This window comes from Hemiscyllium ocellatum, chromosome 10 (assembly GCF_020745735.1).
Source record: "Hemiscyllium ocellatum isolate sHemOce1 chromosome 10, sHemOce1.pat.X.cur, whole genome shotgun sequence".
In the NCBI taxonomy this organism is placed as follows: domain Eukaryota; kingdom Metazoa; phylum Chordata; class Chondrichthyes; order Orectolobiformes; family Hemiscylliidae; genus Hemiscyllium; species Hemiscyllium ocellatum.
Genome location: NC_083410.1, coordinates 10,358,001 through 10,384,116, shown reverse-complemented (window position 1 = coordinate 10,384,116; position 26,116 = coordinate 10,358,001). Strand labels below are relative to the sequence as shown.

The 26,116-nt window shown below is 45.5% G+C and overlaps 1 protein-coding gene across 1 annotated transcript in view; it reads right to left on the bottom strand.

The window, feature by feature from the left end:
* Nucleotides 1-915: 915 nt before the first annotated feature.
* Nucleotides 916-26,116, bottom strand: part of txlnba (taxilin beta a) — a 51,563-nt gene continuing 26,362 nt past the window's right edge. Inside the window, exons 4-10 of the mRNA XM_060831229.1 lie at nt 20,660-20,830; nt 19,688-19,882; nt 17,007-17,126; nt 14,507-14,581; nt 8,797-8,889; nt 6,114-6,209; nt 916-2,252 (exon numbers count right to left, since the gene is read on the bottom strand). Of these exons, the coding sequence (XP_060687212.1) occupies nt 1,317-2,252; nt 6,114-6,209; nt 8,797-8,889; nt 14,507-14,581; nt 17,007-17,126; nt 19,688-19,882; nt 20,660-20,830 (1,686 nt within the window). The 3' untranslated portion in view covers nt 916-1,316. The remainder of the gene's footprint in view (nt 2,253-6,113; nt 6,210-8,796; nt 8,890-14,506; nt 14,582-17,006; nt 17,127-19,687; nt 19,883-20,659; nt 20,831-26,116) is intronic.

Below are 26,116 nucleotides of genomic sequence, written 5' to 3'. Positions count from 1 at the left end.
GGAATCACAGTGGAATGGAATGGCATCACAGAGGGATCTGAGGGAATCACAGTGGGATGGAAGGGAATCATAGTGGGATGGAAGGGAATCACAGAGGGATCTGAGGAAATCACGGTGGGATCTGAGAGCATCACAGCTGGATCTGAGGGCATCACAGCTGGATTTGAGTGAATCATAGTGAGATCTGAGGGAATTGTGGAGTGATCTGAAGGATTCACGGTGAGACCTAGAGGAATCACAATGAGGTCTGAAGGAATCACAGTTTTTGTGTGTCAGTGAGGTTTGAGTGGATCACAGTGATCCCTGAGTGTATTATGCGTTCTGAGTGACAGTGAGCTCTGAGTGTGCTACTGTGTGTGTGTGTCTTGTGTGTGCGTGTCTTGTGTGTGCGTCTGTGTGTGTGGGTAGGTGTGTGTGTGTGTGTGTGGGTGGGTATAGGTGGGTGTGTGGGTGTGGGTATGTGTGTGTGGGAGGGTGTGTGTGTGGGTGTGTGTGTGTGGGTGGGTGGGTGTGTGGGTGTGTGTGCGTGTGGGTGGGTGTGGGTGAGGGTGGGTGTGTGGGTGTGGGTGTGTGTGCGTGTGTGTGGGTGTGGGTGTGTGTGTGTGCGTGTGGATTGGTGTGGGTGGGGGTGGGTGTGTGTGGGTGTGGGTGTGTGGGTGGGTGTGGGTGTGTGTGTGTGGGTGGGTGTTTGGGTGTGTGCGTGTGTGTGTGGGTGGGTGTGGGTGTGTGTGCGTGTGTGGGTTTGTGTGTGGGTGGGTGTGTGTGGGTGGGTGTGTGTGGGTGTGTGTGTAGGTGTATGTGTACGTGTGTGTGGATGTGGGTGGGTGGGTGTGTGTGGGTGTGTGAGTGTGTGTGTAGGTGTATGTGTACGTGTGTGTGGATGTGGGTGGGTGTGTGGGTGGGTGTGGGTGTGTGTGTGGGTGTGTGAGTGTGGGTGTGTGTGTGCGTGTGTGTGTGTGTGTGTGGGTTTGTGTTTGGGTGGGTGTGGGTGTGTGTGTGTGTGTGTGTGTGTGTGTAGGTGGGTGTGGGTGTGTGAGAGACGGTGAAGCTGCAGTGCAGCATGTTGTCCTGAATGTTTCACAGATATGAAAGAATTTTTGCCACTTATCTCTGAGAAAGAATAGATCTAATGGTATCTGTTTACTTAAAGCATTGGAAATAACAGTGTTTTCTTATGAGTTAGTGTGAAGAAAGACGACAAAAAAACCAGAGTCGACACATATTTACATTTCACTGCATTAAGTATTGGAAACCAAACCCATGTCTTAATGGTAAGTGTTAACAACTGATGGATAGTGTCTGGTTATATTTTCCAATTAGTCAACTGCATCCATGTCTGTGTCTTCTATCTGCCTCACAGTCTCCCCCTGGACAGGCCTCTGTTCATCTCTAGTACCTCCCGATTCCCGAACAAATCCTGGAATTAGAACTGGAGCAGAAGCAGGAGCAGATATGGATCCTGGACCTGGAGCAGGAGCAGATACAGATCCTGGAACAGAAGCGGACATAGATTCCGGAACTGGAGCAGATATGGATCCTGGAACTGGAGCAGATATGGATCCTGGAACTGGAGCAGATATGGATCCTGGAACTGGAGCAGATATGGATCCTGGAACTGGAGCAGGAGCAGATACAGATCCTGGAACAGAGGCGGACATAGATTCCGGAACTGATGCAGGAGCAGGAGCAGATACGGATGTGGGAACTGATGCAGGAGCAGGAGCAGAGACAGACCCCAGAACTGGTGCTGGAGTAGGGACAGAATCCAGAAGTGGATGTGGAGCTGGAGCAGGAGCGAGAGCAGGAGCAGGAACTGTTGGTGGAGCAGGAGCCAGTGTGAGTGTTTCTATAGCATTGTTTGCCTCTGCCTGGCTTTCTTGTAATAGGGACCTTAAAGCCTCTGTGATTGACATTGGAGTTTCTGTGTCAGACTCCAGTGGAGCAGCATTGTCCATGAATTCATCCGTGTGGGTTTCTTCGTCTGCACTGTGTACCACTTTGAAGGCCGCGGCCAGGTGCAGTAGTCGGCTTTCTTGCGGAGTGGAGTCCGGCGTTTCTTCTGTACCTTTCTCCTCCTGTTTCTCCCCACTCTCTTCTTCATCCACCAGGGACTCTGATTTGTCTTCCTTAATGCGGATATCCATAATCCTCTTGTAGAGCTCAGTCCTTTCTTCCTGCAGAGCTCTGCAAAGGTTTTCCAGTCTCTGGATCTTCATTTGGAAGCACTCGTATTCCTTGGATCGCACTTCTCTCTGTAACAGAGGACCGCAGGGTAATATTAATACTGTGCTAAAGAGGCCTTTCAGCCCTCAGTGCTTGTGCCGTCACTTGGAAAGACCTATCTGGTTAATCTTGACTCTGCCTTGTTTCTGTGGTTTTGTAAATTGTTGCTTTTCAAGCATTCATCCAATTTCCTTTTACAATTTATATTAGAACTGCTTCCACCACCTTTTCAGGCAATATAGCACCATAAGATGGAGGAGTGGAAGTAAGGCCATTCAGCCCATCGAATCCACTCTGCCATTTAATCATGGCTGACGGGTGTTTCAATTCCACTGACCTGCATTCTCCCCTTAGGCCTTAATTCTTTGCGAGATCAAGAATTTATCAATCTCTGCCTTGAAGACGTTAAAATCCCGGCCTCCACTGTGCTCCGTGGCAATGAATTCCACAGGCCCACCATTCTCTGGCTGATGAAATGTTTCCTCCTTTCCATTCTAAATTGACCCCCTCTAATTCTAAGGCTGTGCCCATGGGTCCTTGTCTCCCCACCTAATGGAAACAACTTCCCAGCGTCCACCATTTCTAAGCCATCATTATCTTGTAAGTTTCTATTAGATCTCCCCTCAACCTGCTAATATCAGCTTTATTCAAGCTATCAAAGCAACTGTTTGCCGAGGGGTCAGGGATACTGTAGGTTCGGGGAGGTAATGCCCCAATGGCTTTACTGCTGAGTCATTAATCCAGAGACCCAGGTAATGTGCTGGGGACCCAGGTTTGAATCCTGCCATGGCAAATGATGGAATTTGAGTTCACTAAAAAAAATCTGGAACTAAAAGTCTACTAATGACCATAAATCCATTGTTGATTGTCAGATAAACCCATCTGGTTCACTAATCTCCTTAGGGCAGGAAACTGTCATACTTATTTGGTCTGGCCTATGTGTGACTCCAGACCCACAGCAATGTGGTTGACTCTCACATCATTAGAGATGTAACAGCATGGAAACAAACCCTTCAATCCAATTTGTCGGTGCCGACTGGATATTGTACATTAATCTAGTCCCATTTGTCAGCATTTGGCCCATGTCCCTCCAAACCCTTCCTATCCATATCACCATCCAGATGCCTTTTAAATATTGTAATTGTACCAGCCTCCACCACTTCCTCTGGCAGCTCATTCCATACACACACCAGCCTATGAATGAAAATGTTGCCCCTTACATTGCATTTACATTTTCCCCTGTCATCTTAAACATATGCCATCCCGTTTGGACTCCCCTATCCTGGAGAAAAGATCTTGTCTATTCACTCTATGCACGCCCCTCATGATTTTATAAACCTCTGTAAGGTGACCTCTTAGCCTCACTGCACTCTGAGCAATTAGGGACGGGCAATAAATGCTGTCCCAGTCAGCAACACCCACAGCCCACGAATGAATAAAATAAAACTGACTCAAGCTCAGATTGAGATAAGTTAGGGGATGGAGCCTATAGACCTCAGTTGTACTGTCGGCCCTGTGACACTCACCACTCAGGGCAATCGATCAGTGAATGCGGTTCCAGGCCACATTAGATTGGATTAGACTTTTTTTTAAGATTAGATTAGATTCCCTACAGTATGGAAACAGGCCCTTTGGCCCAACAAGTCCACACTGACCCTTTGAAGAGTAGCCCATTCAGACCAATTCCCCTACATTTACCCCAGACTAATACACCTAACCTATACATCCCTGAACACTATGGGCAATTTAGCATGGTCAATTCACCTAACCTGCACATGTTTGGATTGTGGGAGGAAACCGGAGCACCAGAGGAAACCCACGCAGACACGGGAGAATGTGCAAACTCTACACAGACAGTCATCCAAGGTGGGAATCGAACCCTGGTCCCTGGAACTGTGAGGCAGTCCCCTGCTTCAGGAATATAGCGATGCCCTAGTTGTTTCCTTCATCAGATTTTTAATTTCATTTCTTTGCAACAAATCTTCCCACGCACTGTAAGCAGCTGCACTGGGGTTCAGTGGGTAGCACTCTGAGTCAATGGGTAGCATTCTGAGTCAGAAACTGGTGAGTCTTAGTTCCACATCAGAGACGTGAGTTCGTCAGCTTTCAGTGCAGGTATCGTGGGAGGGCTGCACTGTTGGAGGTGTTGCTTTTCAGATGAAGCACTTGTTGGCCTCTCACACTAGAAATCCCACAGCCCTATTTTGAAGAAGACTGGTGGCAGGGGTGGGGTAGAGTGGGGAATTCCCAATTGTGTCCTTGGTCAATATTTGTCCCCCAGACCACAATACTATAAAAGCACCACAACAAATTGAGTCATTGCTGAACTTGTTGGGTTTTTATACCAGACCAGAGAGCTTTATAGTTAGATATTTTCTAATCAACCTTTTCAGAAATGTTGTTACATTAAAACATTAAGACTGAGGGGAATTTAGAGTCATAGAGATGTACAGCACGGAAACAGACCCTTCGGTCCAACCCGTCCATGCCGACCAGATATCCCAACCCAATCTAGTCCCACCTGCCAGCACCCGGCCCATATCCCTCCAAACCCTTCCTATTCATATACCCATCCAGATGCTTTCTAAATGTTGTGCTTGCACCAGCCGCCACCACATCCTCTGGCAGCTCATTCCGTACATTCCTCTGCGTGAAAAAGTTGCCCCTTAGGTCTCTTTTATATCTTTCCCCTCTCACCCTAAACCTATGCCCTCTAGTTCTGGACTCCCCCACCCCAAGGAAAAGATTTTGTCTATTTATCCTATCCATGCCCCTCATGATTTTGTAGACCACATGCTTGAGGTGTATAAGATTATGAGGGGTATGGATAGGGCGAATCGAGAGAGCAGCTATTCCCCTGAGGGGACAGTCACGAAGGGGCATGATTTTAGGGTAAGGGGCAGGAGATTCAGGGGGACTTCGGAAAAGAACGTTTTCACTCAGTGGGTGATGAGAATTTGGCATGCGCTGCCTGGGAAGGTAGGGGAGGCTGGATACCTTACAAACTTTAAAAAAAAAATTGAACAATATATAACATTCAAGGATGGGGACAAATGCAAGAAATTTGGCTAGCGCGTCTTTAGTGGTAATTATTTTCTGCACTGTACGTATCTATGAATGTAAACCTTTGGAGGAGGTTAAACCTGAACACAGGCCTCTGAGGTCGGGACACTGTCACCATAAGAGTAATTCTGCTCCATCATTATTTTTAATAAATTCATTCATGGATATGGATGTCAGTGGCTGGACCAACACTTACTGCCCATTCCTAATTGCCCCTAAACTAAGTGGGCCCTTTCAGCGGACAGTTAAGAGACAACCCGATTGCTGTGGAGTCTGGAGTCATCTATAGGTTGCAGACACGGTAAGGATTTCTCTAAATAAACCAGACAGGTTATTTTGTTTTTTAATATTGCCAGATGGGTTTTCAAATGACAATCGATGATTGTTGCCATGGTCACCGTCATGGAGACTACACTTACAATCCAGAATCGTGAACTGAATTTAAATTCCACTTATGGCAGAATTTTAACTTACGTCCTTAAAACGTTGGCCTGGGCCTCTCCATGGCTGGTCCAGGGACAATTACCACCCTCTCCAGGATTGGAGGTTGCATGGGACTCAGGGTTAGTGAATGGATAAACCTGTGGAATGTTCTAGCCCTGAAACCTTAGTGGTCTTCAGGTCTTCTGCATCATTACCCTGGCAGCCCTCTCCCATGCCCATCCCCAACCTGGTACCCATCTTTCCTATCTCAGGGGAGAATGATGGAATCCCTGTGCTAGTCGCCAAGATTTGAATTGGTTACTCTCTGATCAATGAGACAAAGGTGAGCTGAGATGAAACCTCAGAGATGGGTGTTTGCTTCCAATGGCGGACTCAATCCTCACCTCATCAATCATGTCCAGGAGAGCCTTGTTGCAGGATTCCCACTTGGTTTTCCACATTATTGTCTCCTTTTCGAGTTTCTTCATCCTCTTCGTCATCTGTAAGTGTAGCACAAAGGAGGTTACAACAGGGGAAACATGTCCCATTTCAGCTCAGCTCACCTACAATGTCTTTCTGCTCCCCTCAATGTGCAACACCTTGTGGGTTTAATATGCCCATTTCTGAGATCTGAGCGCATACACAAGGCTGCTACTTTCGTGGATGCTAATCTGAGGCTGTTTAAAATGGTATAAATGATACCATGGTGCTACTTAAAGAGCAGGTATTGCATTATGCATTTTATCCTTCAACCACCTCCGCTAACATGGACCAACTGGTCAATTTGCATATTTCTGAGACCTCACAGAAGTCATGTGTGTATTTGCTGAAGCTGTGAAGGGTACTATACAAATGCAATCTTTATCTTAATTTCATCAATAAACCATTTGGTGCAGAGACATCCTGATCTCCAGTAGATCCGACCCACTTATCCAACTGGTTCCTATATCCTTCCACTTACTCCATTACAATAGTGGCTAGTCTTCAATAAGTGCTTAACTGTTCCAAATGCACTGGAGTAATTCACCAAGCTCCTTTTACAGCACCATCCACAGAGTCATAGAGTTATAGGGATGTACAGCACAGAAATAGACCCTTCAGTCCAACCTGTTCATGCTGACCAGATATCCCAACCCAATCTAGTCCCACTGCCAGCACCCGGCCCATATCCCTCCAAACCCTTCCTATTCATATACCCATCCAAATGCCTCTTAAATGTTGCAATTGTACCAGCCTCCACCACATCCTCTGGCAACTCATTCCATACACGTACCACCCTCTGCGTGAAAAAGTTGCCCCTTAGCTCTCTTTTATATCTTTCCCCTCTCACCCTAACCCTATGCGTTCTAATTCTGGTCTCCCCCACCCCTGGGAAAAGACTTTGTCTATTTACCCTATCCATGCCCCTCATAATTTTGTAAACCTCCATAAGGTCATCCCTCAGCCTCTGATGCTCCAGGGAAAACAGCCCCAGCCTGTTCAGCCTCTCCCTGTAGCTCAGATTCTCCAACCCTGGCACCATCCTTCAAACCTCTACCATCTCCAAAGTTCAGGGCAGCAGGTACATGGGAATACCAACAGCTACAAAACCCCCTCTCGGCCAGTCATAGAGTCATAGAGATGTACAGCATGGAAACAGACCCTTCGGTCCAACCTGTCCATATATGGCCGTTCCTTCAGTGTCATTGGATCAACTTCCTAAAACTCCCTTCCTGACAACACTGCCAATGCTCTACACAGCCAGGACTGCAAAGGTTGAAGTATTTACCCCTCGATCGACATTGTTCAAGTAGCTGATCTGGTCAGTTTCAAGTTGTTGTTTGTGGGATCTTGCTGTGTGCAAACCAGTTGCTGCATTTCCTACATTACAACAACAACTACACAACAAAAACGTACTCACCCACACTTTCTCCAGTGCAATTAGGGATGGACAGTAACTGCTGGCCCAGTCAGCCATACTCATGCCCCTTGAACAAATAATAAAAAGAACAATTCTCTGATCCTATGATCATATTCTAAGATAACGCTTTGGGACACCCTGAGGTAATGAAAGGCTCGATATTAGAGGTCTGGCTTTCGTTCTCTCTCTCTTTGCAAATGGGTCCAATTAAAACTTCAGTCTATTGACAGTCTGACCATGTGACCTGTTGCATGTTTATTTCTGCCATGACTGCCACCCTCCTGCCTTCCGTTAAACACGTGTCTCTCATGTGTCAGCACCACCCTCACTGCTTCATGTGTTGGGGACTCTGATATTCCAAGCTGTTAAACAAAGATCAACATAAGTTGTAGCACCACCACCCACGCCAACAACACAGACAGTGAAACTATGTGTAAACATACCACCATACCCCAAACACTGGCAACAGTGGCTAAGACTCCTAGCTCAGAGGGAGGAGTGGACTGTCAGACACAGTCTCAATCCGAACTTTTTGAACAAGTAACCCAGACTGATACTGCCAGTGCAATACTGAGCGAGTGCATCACTGTCAAGGGCGTTGATATTGACTCAAGGCCCTGTCTCCTTTCTCCAGTGGATGCAAAAAGATCCCAGGGAAATATTTGAAAGGAAAGGTGAGATGACACTCATCCAGTGTCCTCCCAAGTACTCACTTCTCAATCAACATCATTAAAATAGATGGAGCTAGTCAATTTCGCATTGCTCTTTGTGAGAGCTTCCTGCCTGCGTTTCCAAATTACGACATTAACTGCACTTCACAAAATACTTCATTGGCTTTAAAGCGCTTTGATGTGTCTTGCAAAAGTTGCTATATAAATGCAATTTATTTATCTCTTTCGCTATGGTTCCAGGTGACAAACATTCACACTTATCACAAGGGTTAAGACCACTAAGACTTCAGGAAGAATTTGCATGAAATGCAGCTCATGAACTTTGTTAACAGGGGGAGGGCTATGGCATTCTTAACCCTCTGTGCTCAGACCCACATTTGCCACCAGAGCCTCACAAAGTAATCCCTCTTCCTTCCCAAATCAGGGAAGGTAGCAAAGTCTGTGTAGATCCTGCCTTCCATCGCTTGGAAATTGAATGATCTGTCACTGCCCTCAATCAACTTCAGAATAGCTGACCTTTTCCATGTCCTGTTTGAAGTTGCTGAATGTTTCGTTGCTTTTTGTCAGTGTCCCCTGGAACTCCTCAAACTTCTCAGCATACAGCTTGAGCTGGGGGGGGGGAGAGAGAGAGAGAGAGAGAGGACATGAATCAGCTCTGAGAATTAGGAATTGGGATTCTCTTTCTGTGTAGCATGAGATTTCATGTCATAGAGTCGTAGAGTCGTCCAGCACAGAAACAGACCCTTCGGTCCTACCAGTCCATACTGACCATAATCCCAAACTAAACTAATCTCACCTGCCTGCTCCTGGCCTATATCCCTTCAAACCCTTATTATTCATGTATTTATTCAAAAGTCTTTTAAATGTATTTGTACTCAAATCCACCACTTCCTCAGGAAGTTCATTCCACATTCAAACCATGCAAAAAAAAAATTGCCCCTCATGTCTTTTTTAAATCTTTCTCCTCTCACCTTAAAAATGTGCCACCCCTGTCTTGAAATCCCCCATCTGAGGGAAAACACACCTCCCATTAACTCTATCTATACACCTCATTATTTTATAAACTTCGATCAGGTCGCCTCTCAACCCCCTACGCTCCAGTGAAAAATGACCCAGCTTATCCAGCCTTTCATTACAACTCAAACTTTCAATACCCGGCAACATCCTGGTAAATCTCTTCTCAACCCTCTCCAGCTTGATAGTATCCTTCCTGTGAGTTATTTTCTTCTCCTCAGACAGGACCAATCTCGAGGGAACAAGGACACAAAGAAGACTCAATAAAGGTTGCAAGGATCTCTGTGTTGCATGAGCTTACATTTAAGAACTATCTGGCACCACATGCAACAGTTAGCAATGCAGGGTTTAAAAAAATAAAACAAAAGCAGAGATTGCTGGAGAAACTCAGCAGGTCTCGCAGTATCTGTGGGAAAAGAAACAGAGTTAATGTTTTGCGTCAGAGGGTCACTGCACTGGAAATGTTAACTCTGTTTCTCTCTCCACAGATACTGCCAGAACTGCAGAGTTTTTCTGACACTGTTTTTGCTTCAGATTCCCAACAACCACAATTCTTTGCCTTTTGTGAAGAAACTAAAGGTTTTGTTTGCAAAAAAAAATGAAAACTGATCTTCAGATGAAGGTGGGAAAGGGGACAATGACCTTTGTGCTTCTCTGAATACTGAAAATCAGTATTGTGTACCTTGCTGGAACAATTCAATTGGATGCTGTGACTGACATAGTGTAAACTTGCAGCCCCTAGAAATCAGGTAATGTTCACAAGTGCTCGGAGGTCAGGGGTCAGTCCTTGTCAGGTGACAATGTTGGCTGGCCAACTGCCTCCTTCAGTTAAGGGACGGAACAAGAGAGGAGGAAGAAGAGTCAAAGAGCCTTTAAGCTAAAGACAAAGATGCCTCCTCCACCAACTTAAACAGGGAAGAAAATAGAATTAAGGCCAAATTTGATCAGCCACAACTGCATGAGCAGACCTGATGGGCTGTCACAAAGATATAGTTATAATTTTATACGTTTGGTAGCAATATTCACTTAGCAATAGCAATAGGAACAAGGGCAGGCTGTTCAGACCCTTGAACCTGCTCCATCATTCAATAGGATCATGGCTGGTTGGGGTTTTAAAACATGGATCTCAAAAGTAACCCGGCTTCTCTTGTGGTCACGACTGCATTTGGATCCTGGCCATCTCTTCCTTAAGAAGGATCGCAAGAGATGTTTGAAATTCAGTAAATGTTCCAGCAAAGTTAAACATAAACTCAGCGTCATCCCCAGAGATCTAAGTAGCTCCTCCACCAAACTCAGGAGAGTAGGAGCTGAATGAAATGAACAGCTGATGTGGTTAGAAAGTTAATTAACCGAGTCAAAAGGCAATGGCTAGGACTATGTTGTAGACTTGGGCTAACCAATGTCTTGTATCGAAGCATCATTTCGCAGTTTGAGATAGCAGCAAAATTGGGTTTTGTTCTGTTTTGTGTCTTGCGGGATTACAGTGAAGGTTTCCCAGGCTGATCTCAGGGATGGGGGGACTGATGTACGAGGAGAGCTTGACTGGGTTAGTATAGTCTTCACTGGAGTTCAGATGAGTGAGGGGGGAATCTCATAGAGACTTATAAAATTCTAGACATGGTAGATGCAGAGAGGATGTTCCCAATGGTGGGTGCATCCAGAACCAAGGGGTCACAATTTGAGGGTTTGGGGTGGACCATTTAGGATGGAGATGAGGGGATATATCTTCACCCAAAGAGTGGTGAACCTGTGGAATCCATTACCACAGGAAGAAGCTGATGCCAAAACATTGAATATATTTAAGAGGCAGCTAGAGATAGCATCTGGGGTGAATGGGATCAGAGGTCATGGGGAGAAAGCAGGATTAGACTATTGAATTGGATGATCAGCCATGATTGTGATGAATGGTGGAGTAAGCTCAAAGGGCTGAGTGGCCTTCTCCCGCTGCTACTTCCATGATTCTATGGGTCTGGCCAATTTGAGCAGAAATTATGAAGACAGCTTCGGTCGCTGTTCTTGACTGAGTAATTGTGAACTGCACGTGAGATTGGGGTTCCGGGAATTACAGAAGAAGCTGCCCAGAACGAAGAGTCACCCCTGTCCTTCCAAAACAAAACTTATTCAAGATTCATACCGGCTGAACCTTTAAGGAATCCTCAAGTTGCTCTATTGACCACAAAGGCAAACTCTGTCAATTACAGAAACCACCCAGCTGCTGAACACAACTCCTCAACCTCTGACCTTCACTCTACACATTCAATTGCAATCTACAGCTTGCATTGGAATCCTAAAGATTGTTATAGAAATCATAGAAATCATAGAACAGTACAGCACAGAACAGGCCCTTCAGCCCACAATGCTGTGCTGACCACTGATCCTCATGTATGCACCCTCAAATTTCTGTGACCATATGCATGTCCAGGAGTCTCTTAAATGTCCCCAAAGACCCAGTCTCCACAACTGCTGCTGGCAACGCATTCCATGCTCTCACAACTCTCTGTGTAAAGAACCCGCCTCTGACATCCCCTCTTTATTTTCCTGCAACCAGCTTAAAACTATGACCCCTCGTGTTAGTCATTTCTGCCCTGGGATATAGTCTCTGGCTATTGACTCTATCTATGCCTCTCATTATCTTGTATACCTCAATTAGGTCCCCTCTCCTCCTCCTTTTCTCCAATGAAAAAAAGTCTGAGCTCAGTCAACCTCTCATAAGATAAGCCCCCCATTCCAGGCAGCATCCTGGTAAACCTCCTCTGAACCCTCTCCAAAGCATCCACATCTTTCTTATAATAGGGCGACCAGTAGTATTCCAAGTGCGGTCTAACCAAAGTTTTATAGAGCCGCAACAAGATCTCACGACTCTTAAAACTCAATACCCCTGTTAATGAAAGCCAAAACACCATATGTTTTCTTAACAACCCTGTCCACTTGGGTGGCCATTTTAAGGGATCTATGTACCTGCACACCAAGATCCCTCTGTTCCTCCACACTGCCAAGAATCCTATCCTTAATCCTGTACTCAGCTTTCAAATTCGACCTTCCAAAATGCATCACCTCACATTTATCCAGGTTGAACTCCATCTGCCACCTCTCAGCCCATCGCTGCATCCTGTCAATGTCCCGCTGCAGCCTACAACAGTCCTCTATACTGTCAACAACACCTCCAACCTTTGTGTCATCTGCAAACTTGCTGACCCATCCTTCAATCTCCTCATCCAACTGATTAATAAAAATGACAAACAATAGAGGCCCAAGGATAGAGCCCTGTGGAACATCACTCACCACTGACTTCAAGGCAGAATATTTTCCTTCGACTACCACTCTCTGTCTTCTGTTGGCCAGCCAATTCTGTATACAGACAGCTATGTTCCCCTGAATCCCATTCCTCCTGACCTTCTGAATGAGCCTACCATGGGGAACCTTATCAAATGCCTTGCTGAAGTCCATATACACCACATCCACAGCTCGACCCTCATCAACCTTTCTGGTCACATCCTCAAAGAACTCGATAAAGTTTGTGAGGCATGACCTGCCCCTCACAAAGCCGTGTTGACTGCATTTAATCAAGCCACGCTCTTCCAGATGGTCATAAATCCTATCCCTCAGAATCCTTTCTAACATCTTGCAGACGACTGACGTGAGACTTACTGATCTGTAATTGAATGTAGAAACTTACTTTTAGCTAGCCTGCCTGGTGAGACAGCAGGAGATTGTGAATCTTTGGAATCTCTTAATTCTCAATGTTACATTGGCATTGGAATCCATTAAGACAGAGAAACTCTGATTACTTTAAACTTTGCACATTAATGCAATCAGGCAGCCTAGCCCTGCAATAACAACGTTACAAGCTGTAGTGTTAAATTGTTCTGTATTTGATTATGTATCTCTTCTATTGATGCTTACTATGATTAAGACTGGATGTGGAGTCCAAGAAACATAAATAAAATTGTAGAAAGTGCAAGAAATGGCTATAATTATGAAGGAGACATTTTAAACATTGAATGAAACATGACATATGCATAGAAATTAACATAATCTCTGCAGAGATCTGAGATGTAAAATACACAATTAAACTAATGGCCATTGTGGTGAAATCACATGCTTTAGGATTTATGTTAAGCTTAGGTAGTAGCTGTGCTTGGTGTGTAACATGCCTGTCTCGTGACTCCAAGGGGTTGTGGGCTAATGCAAAGAACAGAACGCAAAAACAATACAGTACTGAGTGCAGTACTGAAGGAGTACTGCACTGTCAGAGATGCAGTCTCCCAGATGAGATATTAAACAATCCCTGCCTGCCAATGCTATTTTAACGAGAAGGAGGGAAGTTCTGCCTATGCGCTGGCTGATAGCTATCTCTCCTGAACATCACTAAAACAGCCGATTTGGTTGCTGTGGGAATCAGTGCTTTATACTGTACTGAGGTGCCTGCAAAACAATTTAGTTTATCTTGAGGTTGTTGAAAAAAAAAGTAGCTGAAACAAAATGCAGACTTTATGTACCCAGGATTGTGGTGAACTGTTGTAGCAAACCAGTTGGTCAGTTGATGGAAATGATTTATGTGTGAGTTATGACATGGAGTTTAGAAACCTGTTCCATAGAGCCACATGGTGGATATGTCCTGCCATATTGTGACTGTTGACATCACAAAACACAGTTGACACGGGAAAATGGCCAATAATAATAACAATACAAGTGGGAAGCTTGCAGCATTGCAATTTGGCTCTCCAGGCAGTGCTCTTGCCTCTACACTTAATGATTGTGGGTTCAAGCTCCACTTTAGGGAGTTGAGCCTTGTGTTCTGATTGACATCTCCCAGTACAGGGCTGAGGGAGTGCTGCATTGCTGAAGGTGCTGTTTCTGTCTGGTGCAGGGATAAAATGGAGATCTCTTTGACCTGCTTGAGTCAGATCCCATGGCAACTTCTGAAAACAGCCAGTGAATTCCTCCTGGTGTTGTGGTTGATAGTTATTTCCCAGCCAGCATCATTAAAATGCATTTTCATACCTCTTGCTTATCCCTGTTTAGCTTCTTCTAAAGAGTCTACCTTCCATCCCTGTCAGAGAGTACAGAACTGATTGAAAAAGCCCACTGTCTGTAAATACAGTGTGTGTTTGTGTAATTTCCAGGTGGCTCATGATCATGACAATGTAAGGAGTTTAAAGTTCAGTCTGTGAGCTCTGTCTGAGTCCCCGGACACCTGTACACAATTCACCTGGGCTCGCAGCAGGGTCTCCTGTTCCTTCATGATGTTGGTTTGTACCTTCCACTCAGATGCTTGATTGAGCAGCTGTTTGAAGAGAGACAGAGAAAGAGACACCTCAAACAATCACTTTAATCCAAGTTCCACCTTCTCAAGAACAAGAACGCCCATGTTTCAGGCAAATATTTGGGACCCAACATGACCATGTATCTTGTAAAGTGTTGGTGGCAAGGAAAAGATGTCTCAAGCTTGTCCCACCCACATCTCCTAATGGTGCAACATAGGGACCTGAGACGCTCCTCCAGCCTCCTGTCCTTCCTCGCCCTCCCCCTCCCCCCAGTTGCAGGTTGTGGAATGATATTATGACCCCAAGGACATAATCCTTTTTTGTTACAATGAAGGCAATAGCAAATCCTTCAGTGCAGCTGCCTATGATCCAGATATGTTGGTTTACAGATACCTGTGACCCTGGTCTATCAGTTTACAGATACTATCTGCAGTGCTGACCACATCCGTAGTGTACAGGGATTTCCTACTTCGGGCAGTCTGATTCTGTGACATTCTTTTACCTTTAAAGAATCATGGACGCAGTCCATTCAGCCCATTGGGTCCACGCTGACCCTCCGAAGAGCATCCCATCCAGACCCAGCCTATCCCTGTACCCCTGCATTTCTCATGGCTAGCCTGCACATCCTTGGACACAATGGACGATTTCCCATGGCCAATCCACCATAACCTGCTCATCGTTAGATAGTGGGAGGAAATCAGAGCACCCAGAGGAAACCCACTTGGACACAGGGAGAAAGTACAAACTCCACACAGTTACCAGAGGGTGGAATTGAATCCGGATCCCTGGTGCTGTGAGGCAACAATGTTAACCACTGAGCCACTGTGCTGCTTTTTATGAGAGTTTGGTTGTCTAATAATTGGTTGAACCACTAATTAGAGTCCTAGAGATGTACAGCGCGGAAACAGACCCTTTGGTCCAACTCATCCATACTGACCAGATATCCCAACCTAATCTGGTCCCACATGCCAGCACCCGGCACACATCCCTCCAAACCCTTCCTATTCATATACTCATCTAAATGCCTTTTAAACGTTACAATCGTACCAACCTCCACCAAGTCCTCTGGCAGTTCATTCCATACATGCACCACCCTCTGCATGAAAACGTTGCCCCTTAGGTCATTTTTATATCGTTCCCCTCTCACCCTAAACCTATGCCCTCTATTTCTGGACTCCCCCACCCCAGGGAAAAGACTTTGTCTATTTATCCTATCTAAGCCCCTCATGATTTTAATAAATCTCTATAAGGTCACCCCTCAGCCTCCGCCGCTCCAGGGAAAACAGCCCCAGCTTATTCAAACTCCCCTGAGAGCTCAAATCTTCAACATCCTTGTAATTCTTTTCTGACCCCTTTCAGGTTACACAATGTCCTTCGATAAGAAGGAAACCAGAATTGCACGCAATATTCCAAACGCAGCCTAACCAATGTCCTGTACAGCCGCAACATGACCTCCCAACTCTTGTACTCTATACTCTGACTAATAAAGGAAAGCATATTAAATGCCTTCTTCACTATCCTATTTACCTGCGACTCCACTTTCAAGGAGCTATGCACCTGCACGCCAAGGTCTCTTTGTTCAGCCACATTCCCTAGGATCTTACCATTAAGTGTATAAGTCCTGCTCAGATTTGCTTTACCATCTGTCACTCGTTAGCCCATTGGCCTATCTGATCAAGATCCTGTTGTAGTCTGAGGTAACCTTCTTTGCTGTCCACAACACCTCCAATTTTGGTGTCATCTGCAAACTTACTAACTACACCTCTTATGCTCACATCCAAATCATTTATATAAGTGACGAAAAGTAATGGATCCAGCACCGATCCTTGTGGCACTCCACTGGTCACAGGCCTCCTTTCTGAAAAACAACCCTCCACCACCACTCTCTGTCTTTACCTTTGAACCAGTTCTGTATCTAAATGGCCAGTTCTCCCTGTATTCCATGAGATCTAACCTTGCTAATCAGTCTCCCATGGGGAACCTTGTTGAACGCCTTACTGAAGTTCATATAGATCACATCCACTGCTCTGCCATCATCAACTCTCTTTGTTACTTCTTCAAAAAACTCAATCAAGTTTGTGAGACATGATTTCCCACTCACAAAGCCATCTTGACTATCCCTAATCAGTCCTTGCCTTTCCAAATACATGAACATCCTGCCCCACAGGATCCCCTCCAACAACTTGCCCACCACCGACATCAGGTTCACTGGTCTATAGTTCCATGGCTTATCCTTACCACCCTTCTTAAACAGTGGCACAGTGTTAGCCAACCTCCAGTCTTCTGGCACCTCACCTGTGACTATCGATGATACAAATATCTCAGCAAGGGGCCCAGCAATCACTTCTCTAGCTTCCCACAGAGATATAAGGTACACCTGATCAGGTCCTAGGGATCCCCATAGTTAGAGACCACCGTGTGTGCCAGTTTCTGGCCAATACTTGCATAGTCCTTTTCTCGTTGATGCCGTTCCTCCATTTCCTTTATCAGCTCCTGTGCCTGTGCGAGCTTTGCGTCCATCAGCTGTTGCTGCAGGTCCTTGTGCTTGAAGGCCTTTTCAAAGTGCTGGAGGAAAGACCACACGCAAAATGGTCAATGGCTACACCCCACCAACAGGCCATGACTGGCTCGGGAGGTCAACAAATCCTGACCACCCAAACCTGCAGCCCTGTGACCCTTTGATCAGGGTTCATTAGACCACCCACCATTGGGGACCTGGCAGGATTACTAACAGCCGATGGGAACTGTGTGCTGGGGATTGCCAGTGTTACACTCACCACCTTCCTGTGAAATCCCTTCAACCGTTAAAGGCGGGACTTCACTGATTGAAATCCTTCTGCAACAAGGAATGGAGAATAAACAGAGAGGCACAGGGAGATCCCACACGTGAATGAAGTGAGGGATGTTCCACAATGTTCGGACTGTGTGGTATTCCTGATTTCCGATGTCATTTCATGATCATTATTGAGCTTTGAGGACTTCCTATAGATCATTTACATAGGACCTTCCTATATTGAGCGTCGCTAATTGGTCTTGAACTGAGGGATCTACTCAGCCATGTGTAGAGTGAAGAGGTAACCTCATTGCTGTGGGTCTGGAGTCACGTGCAGGCCAGATTAGGTGAAGCCAGGAGATTTCCTTTGTTTCAGGATATTGGTGCCCAATCTCTTTCACATGGCAGTGAGCAACATCTGGGAGAAAAGTCAACGGAGAATTTAAAACAACGTATTTCAGTTGGCACCGGTCTCCTGATCTTGGTGGTAATTCCTCATTCTGCTTTATCTCAGAGTGAACATTTATCGTGCTAATGTCAAGGCCCATGGCCTGGAGCAGCGTGGATAAATCCAGGAATCCACACACCCATTCTTTCTTTCCCAGCTGCCATCTCCTGTGGCTTATGGGCTCTGGGAGAAGTTAAGGGAGTAAAAGTAATTGAGGAGGTCAGGTGGAAGGTGGGTGAAGGGGTAAGGTCCCAGATGAGTGAGGGAGTATGATGCCTCATAGATGAGGGGTTAGAGTGCTGGGTGGATGAGGGTTACAGGTGACAGGTGGTTGAGGGAGAGAGTGCTGAATGAAGGATATTTATGCCAGGTTAGGTGCAAGGTCAGTGAAAGGGTGTAGGTGGCAAGTAAATGAGAGGGCATTGGTACCAGGTCATGGAGAGTCTGGTGAGTGAGAGGCTGAAACAGCCAGGTAAGTGAGAGTATGGAGTGCCAAGTGGGTGAAGAGTTATTGGTGCCAGGTTGAAGGTGGGTTACAGGTGTGTGCTGGATCAGAGCCTGTGGTGGCAGCACGGGGGCAGATAAGGAGGTCATGTTGAGGGGCAGGGTTGGGTTGCCATGGGGTAAAGAAGGGAGGTGGCGGTAGTGGGACTGGCATGTGTGTTTGTGTGAGTGTGCATGTGTGTGTATGTGAGTGTGGAAGTGTGAGAGTGTGTGTGTGTGTGTGTGTGTGTGTGTGGAAGTGTGTCTGTGTACATGTTTGTGTATGTGAGTGTAGAAGTGTGAGTGTGTGTGTGTGTGTGTGTGTGTGAGTGTGGGAGTGTGTTGTGGATGAGTTGGGGGAATGGTTTTAAGAGATTCAGGGAGTCAGTGTGGTAAGTTATTTTGGAATGGGGGGACAGTGTTGACCCTCTGGGATGTTGGGGTTGAGGGCAGAGCTGTCTGATGTTCATGTTGGGGGATAGATTTAGGGTTAGTCTCCGTGGGGACTCAGGTGTCATGCTGAGGGTCAGTGTGGCATTGAGTGCAGGTGTCAGTTTAAAGTTCGAAGAGGTTTAACTGCTCTGATTTTTCTAGATATTGCTCAGAAGGGTGAAACAAAAGTCTCTCAGATTTAGGAACTTTCTCAGAGCTTTCCAGACATCAACTGATTGGCCATTGGAAGTTTCAGATTCTGGGTCAATTCAAGAAGAGTTGCTACTTCAGAGTTTCTGCGGAATCCAACCTCCACTTGGGCAAAGACTGTGTTCCCATTGAGAAATTGAGGCTGTTATTTTTACACCCTTTTATATATTTCATCCTGTGCGGTAAATCCAGAAAGAAATCGGACCAACAGTGGTTAGCATTGGCTGCTGGCTGTATCACAGATCCCAGGTGTGAGAGTGTGTGTATATCCCTGTCTGTGTGTGTGAGAGTCATAGAATATAATCCCCACAGTGTGGAAACAGACCAGGTGGTTCACCAGGTCCACACCATCCCTCCAAAGAGATTCCCACCCCTCTACCCAACTCTGTAATTTCCCTGCATTTCTCACGGCCAATCCACCTGACCTGCACATCTTGGACTGTGGGAGGAACCAGTGCACCCAGAGGAAACCCACACAGACACGGGGAGAATGTGCAAACTCCACTCAGACGGTTACCTGAGGGTGAAAACAAACACGGGTCCCTTGGTGCTGGGAGGCAGCAGTGCTAACCACTGAGCCACCATGTCACCCAGTGTGTGGGGGAGTGTGTGTGAGAGAGAAAATGTGCTGTAAGTGTATGAGAGTGTGAGTGTGAGAGTGAGTGTGAGAAAGTGTGTGTGTGAGTGTGTGTATGTTTGTGAGTTTGTGTGAATGTGTGTGTCTGTGTGTGTGGGAGAATGTGTATGAGTGAGTGTGTAAGTGTGAATGAAGTGTGTTACCTCCTCCCGGGTATCGTACTGCTCGATGATGGTTTTCAGTTTGTTGGCCAGCTCAGTGTTTTCCTCACAGAGTTTGACGTTCCTCTGGCTGTGCTGGTCAATCTGAGCCTGGATATCCACCAGGGTTTCCTGGAAATGTTTCGTCACCTCTTTCCGTTTCTCCTCCTCCTCCCTCGCACGCAGCAAACTCTCCTCCTGCTCAAGGAATGGGGATCAGGGTACACACAAACAGACAGCAAGGCACATGTGTTGACAGTTCCCATCTCCTCATGCCCTCAACCCCCTCATTGGGGGATCCATTCCCTCAGCCATGTGATCCATTCCCTCAGCCATGTCATCCATTCCCTCAGCCATGTGATCCACTCCCTCAGCCATGTGATCCATTCCCTTACCCATGTCATCCATTCCCTCAGCCATGTCATCCGTTCCCTCAGCCATGTGATCCATTCCCTCAACTACGTGATCAGTTTCCCACACCAATAAAATCTACTTTCTCCACAGTATGATCAATTTCCCGCACCAATATGATCTACTGTCCCTTTTGCATGACCCATTTTCTACACCAATAAGATCCACAGTCTTCCCTGTCTGATCCACTCTTTCTGCTGTGTGATCTGCTACTCGCACCAATAAAATACGCTCTCCCCCTGTATAATCCACTCTCTCCCTATGTGATCCATTCCCCACACCAATATGATCCACTCTCCCCATGTGATCCATTCCCCACACCATTAAGATCCACTCACTCCTCTTTGTGATCCAGATCTGAGATCTGTCAAAGTGGTGACATGTTCAGGTGACATTTTAAACACCCAATCCTTTCCTTCGCTTTAGCAGATGAATGGGCCAAATAAGATGTGTCAATGAGGTTTAGACTACAGTGTGTGTATTTTACAAAGCCGCCTTTTAATGTGTTTGCACTTGTTCCTGATGTGAGTCCCTTTGACCCAGCCTCTCCCTGGGTCCACTCACCTTGAGAGTCTTGTTGTGTCTCTGGAGTTCTCGGCACAAGCTCTCAAGTTTGCTTCGAGCCAGTACTGCCCTGCTGTGCTCACTCTGTAGCTGGTCCTTTTCCCTGCTCAGGTGATCCAGCTTCCTCTGTAACAGCTTCCTCTGTTTCTGCTCTCCTCGGTACTCTTCCAGCTGCACCCAGAGAGAAATCTCGATAAATGCGACTGGAGACACTGATGATCACTGTCTAGCTCTGTCACTGCACTGCTCTGGGATAACAGGGGAATGAATCACATTCCCTTGGACCCCAGAAGGGCATCGGGGATGTCAGCAATCACTAGGGATCACTGGGAAGTCTAGGGAACTCTGGGGGGATACAGGGACGTTCAATTACTGGGGAATACCAATGATCACCTGGAAATGTTGGGAAGTGTCAGGCAACAATGGGAAAGCTGGAATCATTGGGAATCTTCGGAGATTAGGAGAAAGAGCCTGTGCTCGAAATGTCTACTCTTCTGTTCCTCGGACGCTGCCTGTGCTTTTTCAGCACCACGCTTTTTAAATCTTTGGAGATTACCAGGAAAACACCAATGATCCCCTTCTCAGTGACACAGCAATACTCAGATAGGTCCAGCCTAGCATCAGTTCAGCTGTCTTTTAACACAGAGTTATTTATTACAGCCACAACAGCCGACTGTACTGAGGGAACAGACTACAAACTTGGGAGCTTGGTGACTGGGGAGTTGGCAAAAAGTAGAAGAGGGGGAGGAGGACATGTTTGTTTGCTTTTGTTTTTCTACCCCTCCTGCCCTCCTGGAGGGAAAAGAAACTAAATGTTTGGGAGGTGTTTAAGGTCTACTCTGGTTGACGGGTTACTCGCTGAGCTGATGGGTTTGTTCTCAGATGTTTCGTCATCATGCTCAGTAACATTATCAGTGAGCCCCCGGTAAGCACTGGTGTTCTGAACCATTTGCTATTTATGTGCCTTGGCCTGTTGTAGTGGGTGATATCACTTCCAGTTCTGTTTCTGAGAGGTTGGTAAATGGGGCCCAAGCCTGTATGTTTGTCAATGGAGTTCCGGCTTGAATGCTAGACCTCTAGGAATTCCCGTGTGTGACTTTGTTTAGCCTGTCCCAGGATGGATGTATCCTCCCAGTCAAACTGGTGTCCCTCTTTGTCTGTGTATATGGATATCAGTGATAGTTGGTCATGTCTTTTGGTGAGTAGTTGGTGCTTGTGTATCCTGGTGGCTAGTTTCCTGCCAGGCTGTCCGATGTAATGTTTGTTGCAGTCCTTGCAGGGTATTTTGTATATGATGCTCATTCTGGTGCTTGTGAGTACAGGCTCCTCTAAATTCATCAGGAGTTATTTCAGTGGGGTGGTAGGTTTGTGGGCTACCTAGGGACCGGTGTAGTCTGGTAGTCATCTCTGAGATGCCTTTGATATATGGTAGCGTGACTAGAGTGTCTGGGCCGAATGTATCTTCCTGGTTAGGTCTGTTGTGTAGGAATCTGTGGACTGCGCTTTATTGGGTAGCTGTTGTTCCTGAATACGTTGTCTAGGTGTTTCTCCTTGGTTTCTCGTAGTTGTAGGGTACTGCAGTGTGTTGTGGCTTGTTTGAATAGTGTCCTGATGCAGCTCTGTTTGTGGGAGTTGGGATGGTTGCTCCTGTAGTTGAGTATCTGGTCTGGGTGCACATCTGAAAACAAACCTCCCAACTCAGCCAGCACACTGACAACCTGATCCAATATCTGAGCTACAAATCTTCTCAAAGGTCCATTCCCTTCTTAAGTTTTAAGAAAGCATTTAACTTGATGGTAAAATTTAATAAAATTTCTGAAAAGAGCAAGATTCATAAATGTACAACATATTTACAAGTTAAAACTCATTAATGATGGTAGTAAAGGTGATGAGTCAAAGCTGTAGCTTGTGGGAGCTCCTGGATGGTATTGAGAACCAGGATTTAACATGTTTATGGTTAGTGTTTGAAGTTCAAGCAGCTTCAGTTCTGAGATTAAGAGCTGGAGGCTTAACTGCAGATTCCAGAATTTGAAATTGAAGTTTGTCTCAGTCACAGTGATCATAGATTAATAGACAGCCCACCTGATTCTATAGACTCTAGATCCATAGCAATGTACAGTCATAGTCATAATTATAGAGTCCTACACCAAACTGGTCCATGCCAACCAAATGTCCATCCACAGCAACCCTATTTCCCTGCACATAGCCCAAATCCTTCTAAATCTTTCCTATCCATGTATTTGTCCAAATGCCTTTTAAATGTTGTTAATGTACCTGCCTCACTCACTGGTGGCACATTCCATATATCTACCACCCTCTGTGTAAAAAATGTTGCCCCTCAGGTTCCCTTTTATTCTTTCCCCTGACCTTGAAGTGATGCCCTCTAGTCTGCGATTACCCAATCCTGTGAAGAAGATTGAGTGCGTTCACCCTATCCATGCCTCTCATGATCTTATACACTTCTATAAGATTCCCCCCCCGCAGTCTCCTACACTGTAAAGAAAACAGTCCTCGCTTGTCCAACCTCTCCCGGTAACTCAGATCCTTGGGTCCTGGCAACTTCCTTGTAAATTTCTTCTGCACTGTTCCCAGTTTAATAACATCCTATAGCAAGGTGATCAAAACTGAACACAGTACTCCACAAGGGAGTTGATTCTTAACGACCCTCTGCCATGGCTTTACATGCTGCTGAGTTCAAACGCGTTGACCAGTGATGTTGACATCCCCTTAAAGGGATTAAAAAATCTTTCATGTATACTCACTATTGAAATCTAAGAAACATCACAGTAAATCTGTGCACAGAAAGCAATGTGATTATGTCATGGTCTGAGCTAATGCTATTTCTGTACAAGTCAGATCCCAGAACGAGATCTGGCTTGATAGGTCATAAGTTTCATTTCTGCAGTTGCATGTCAGAGTTTTTTTTTGTTCATATTCTTTAGAAACAGAACATAAGTTTATAATGTTAAAGAGAAAGAAAAAGCAATCAGTTAAAGTGAGTTGGAAGGGTTCTGCAAAGTGCAACGCAGAAGTTTCAAACTGTGTCCCTACACTATCCTTGTATTTATCCTTTTGTTCTGAGGAAGGGTCACTGGACTCAAATTCAGTTTCAAAGCTTAGAAGCTAAGCAGTCCAGGTTTGCAATGGGTATATAGAACATCCTCACACTATGATGTTTCTCTCTCCACAGATACTGCCAGACCTGCTGAGTTTCTTCGGCAATTTGTTTTTGCATGTTTCAGATTTCTGGCATCCACAGTTCGTTGTTTTACTATTCTATTATACACTGAATTCCACTGAAATTCCTCTCTCCCATCTTTTAAGCTTTTCCTTAACTGTCTTCTTCCAATTGTCCTTCCTTGGATTGTGGAGACAGTTTTACAGGTTCGAGTCCTGAAACTTTCACAAAGGCTTAAACCTTTGTAGTTCTAACAATTATCCAAACTCTCCTGACTTGGAAGCTTCACAAACTAAAACACTTCTGTGAGGATCACTTGTTTGCACAACCTAAAAGCTTGATCCATCTGCTAATGCAAACTATCCTCCCTTCTGAACTGAACTCCTGTTTCTTCCAAACTGAACTCAAAAGCCAAAAACTAATGATTGTTCTGGTCTGTCATAAGTTCAACAATTTAAACATTCCATCCATTAAGACTACAGAGGTCCCATCAGGCAGGAGACTGCAGTCACATGCCTGCGTGGAATTGATGTACTTAGATCACTGCTTCAAAGTTCCCCTCCAAGCCACCCACCATCCTGACTTGGAAATATATCACCATTCCCTCACAGTCGCTGGACCAAAAATTTGGAATTCCCTCCCTAATGGTATCGTGGGTCAACCCACTGCAGGTGAACTGCAGCGATTCGAGAAAGGGGGCAACTAGGGACAGACAATAAGCACTGGCCCAGCTCACACATCATAATAAAAAATGCTTTCTGACCTTGTAACCAAAAATTTATCTTCACAGAACTGACCCACAACCTTCTTCCTCTATTTCAAAATCTAATCCTCAAATGATATACATAACAAATAATTTATCACAGTAATGACCAGATAATCTTTTGGGATGTTGACTAAGGGGATCAATCAATTCCAAGACACCTGAGAATACCTGGCCTCTTCTTCAAATACAGAGCAGGGTGAGTTTGATGTCCACCTTAGAGTCCAGACAGGGCCTTGGTCTAATGGTTCACTGTTTCTCTTTCACTGAACTCTTTTTTTCACTCTCCTTGTCAGTGTAGAGTTTTGGTTTTGAAAATTGCCTTTGGTGAGTGTGGTCACTTGAAAGATGATTTGGAGATGGCGGTGTTAGTCTGGGGTGTACAAAGTTAAAAATCACACAACACCAGATTATAGTCCCACAGGTTTAATAGGAAGCGCTAGCTTTCAGAACGCTGCTCCTTCAGGTGATTGTCCTGATGAAGGAGTGACCACCTAATGAAGGAGCAGCGTTCTGAAAGCTAGTGCTTGCAATTAAACCTGTTGGACTATAACCTGGTGTTCTATGATTTTTAAATTTGAAAGATGAGTTTTTATGATCAGCAACTGCAATACTGTCACATCCCTGGTGGTGGCATCAGTGAGCTATAGAAGCCACAGTGGTCATGCCAATGACACAGTGGCATTGATGGATTCAGAGAGAATATCCTCAAATGATGACTAACTATCTCAAAGCAAAAGAAAGAGCACAGATACTCCAATCCAAGTGGTAAAGTACTTATTTGACAATGACTTGTTTGTTAAACCTCCCCAGTGTCACAAACCAGGCACTAACCATGGAGATAAAAACCTAAAGATCTGTGGATGCTGTAAATCAGAAACAAATATATAACTTGCTGGAAAAGCTCAGCAGGTCTGGCAGCTTAGTTTTCTGTAAGTAACAGGGAGATACCGGCTTATAATGCAAACACACTCTCAAACAGAAATACATTCATTGCAATAAGAAAGGGAACGTGTTAATATAAGGAATTGGAGTGGGCGATTCATCCCCTCAAAGGAACAAGAGCTGCAGTCATCAGCCTTTTCCTTTGATCCTTTTGTTCACAGGGTGTGAACATCACTGGCTGTAGGCCAGTTTTTATTGTGCATCCCTAATTGCCCTGAAGAAAGAAATTCACCAAAGATCCTCAGACAGCACTTTCCAAACCCACGACTGCCTCTCTCTAGGCAGAGCTGAAAATGTGTTGCTGGTTAAAGCGCAGCAGGTCAGGCAGCATCCAAGGAACAGGAAATTCGACGTTTCGGGCACAAGCCCTTCATTGGTTCCTGATGAAGGGCTTGTGCCCGAAACGTCGAATTTCCTGTTCTTTGGATGCTGCCTGACCTGCTGCGCTTTAACCAGCAACACATTTTCAGCTCTGATCTCCAGCATCTGCAGACCTCACTTTTTACTCTCTCTAGGCAGACATGGGCAACAGATATATGGTGGACGCTGTCACCCACAAGGTCCCCCCAAG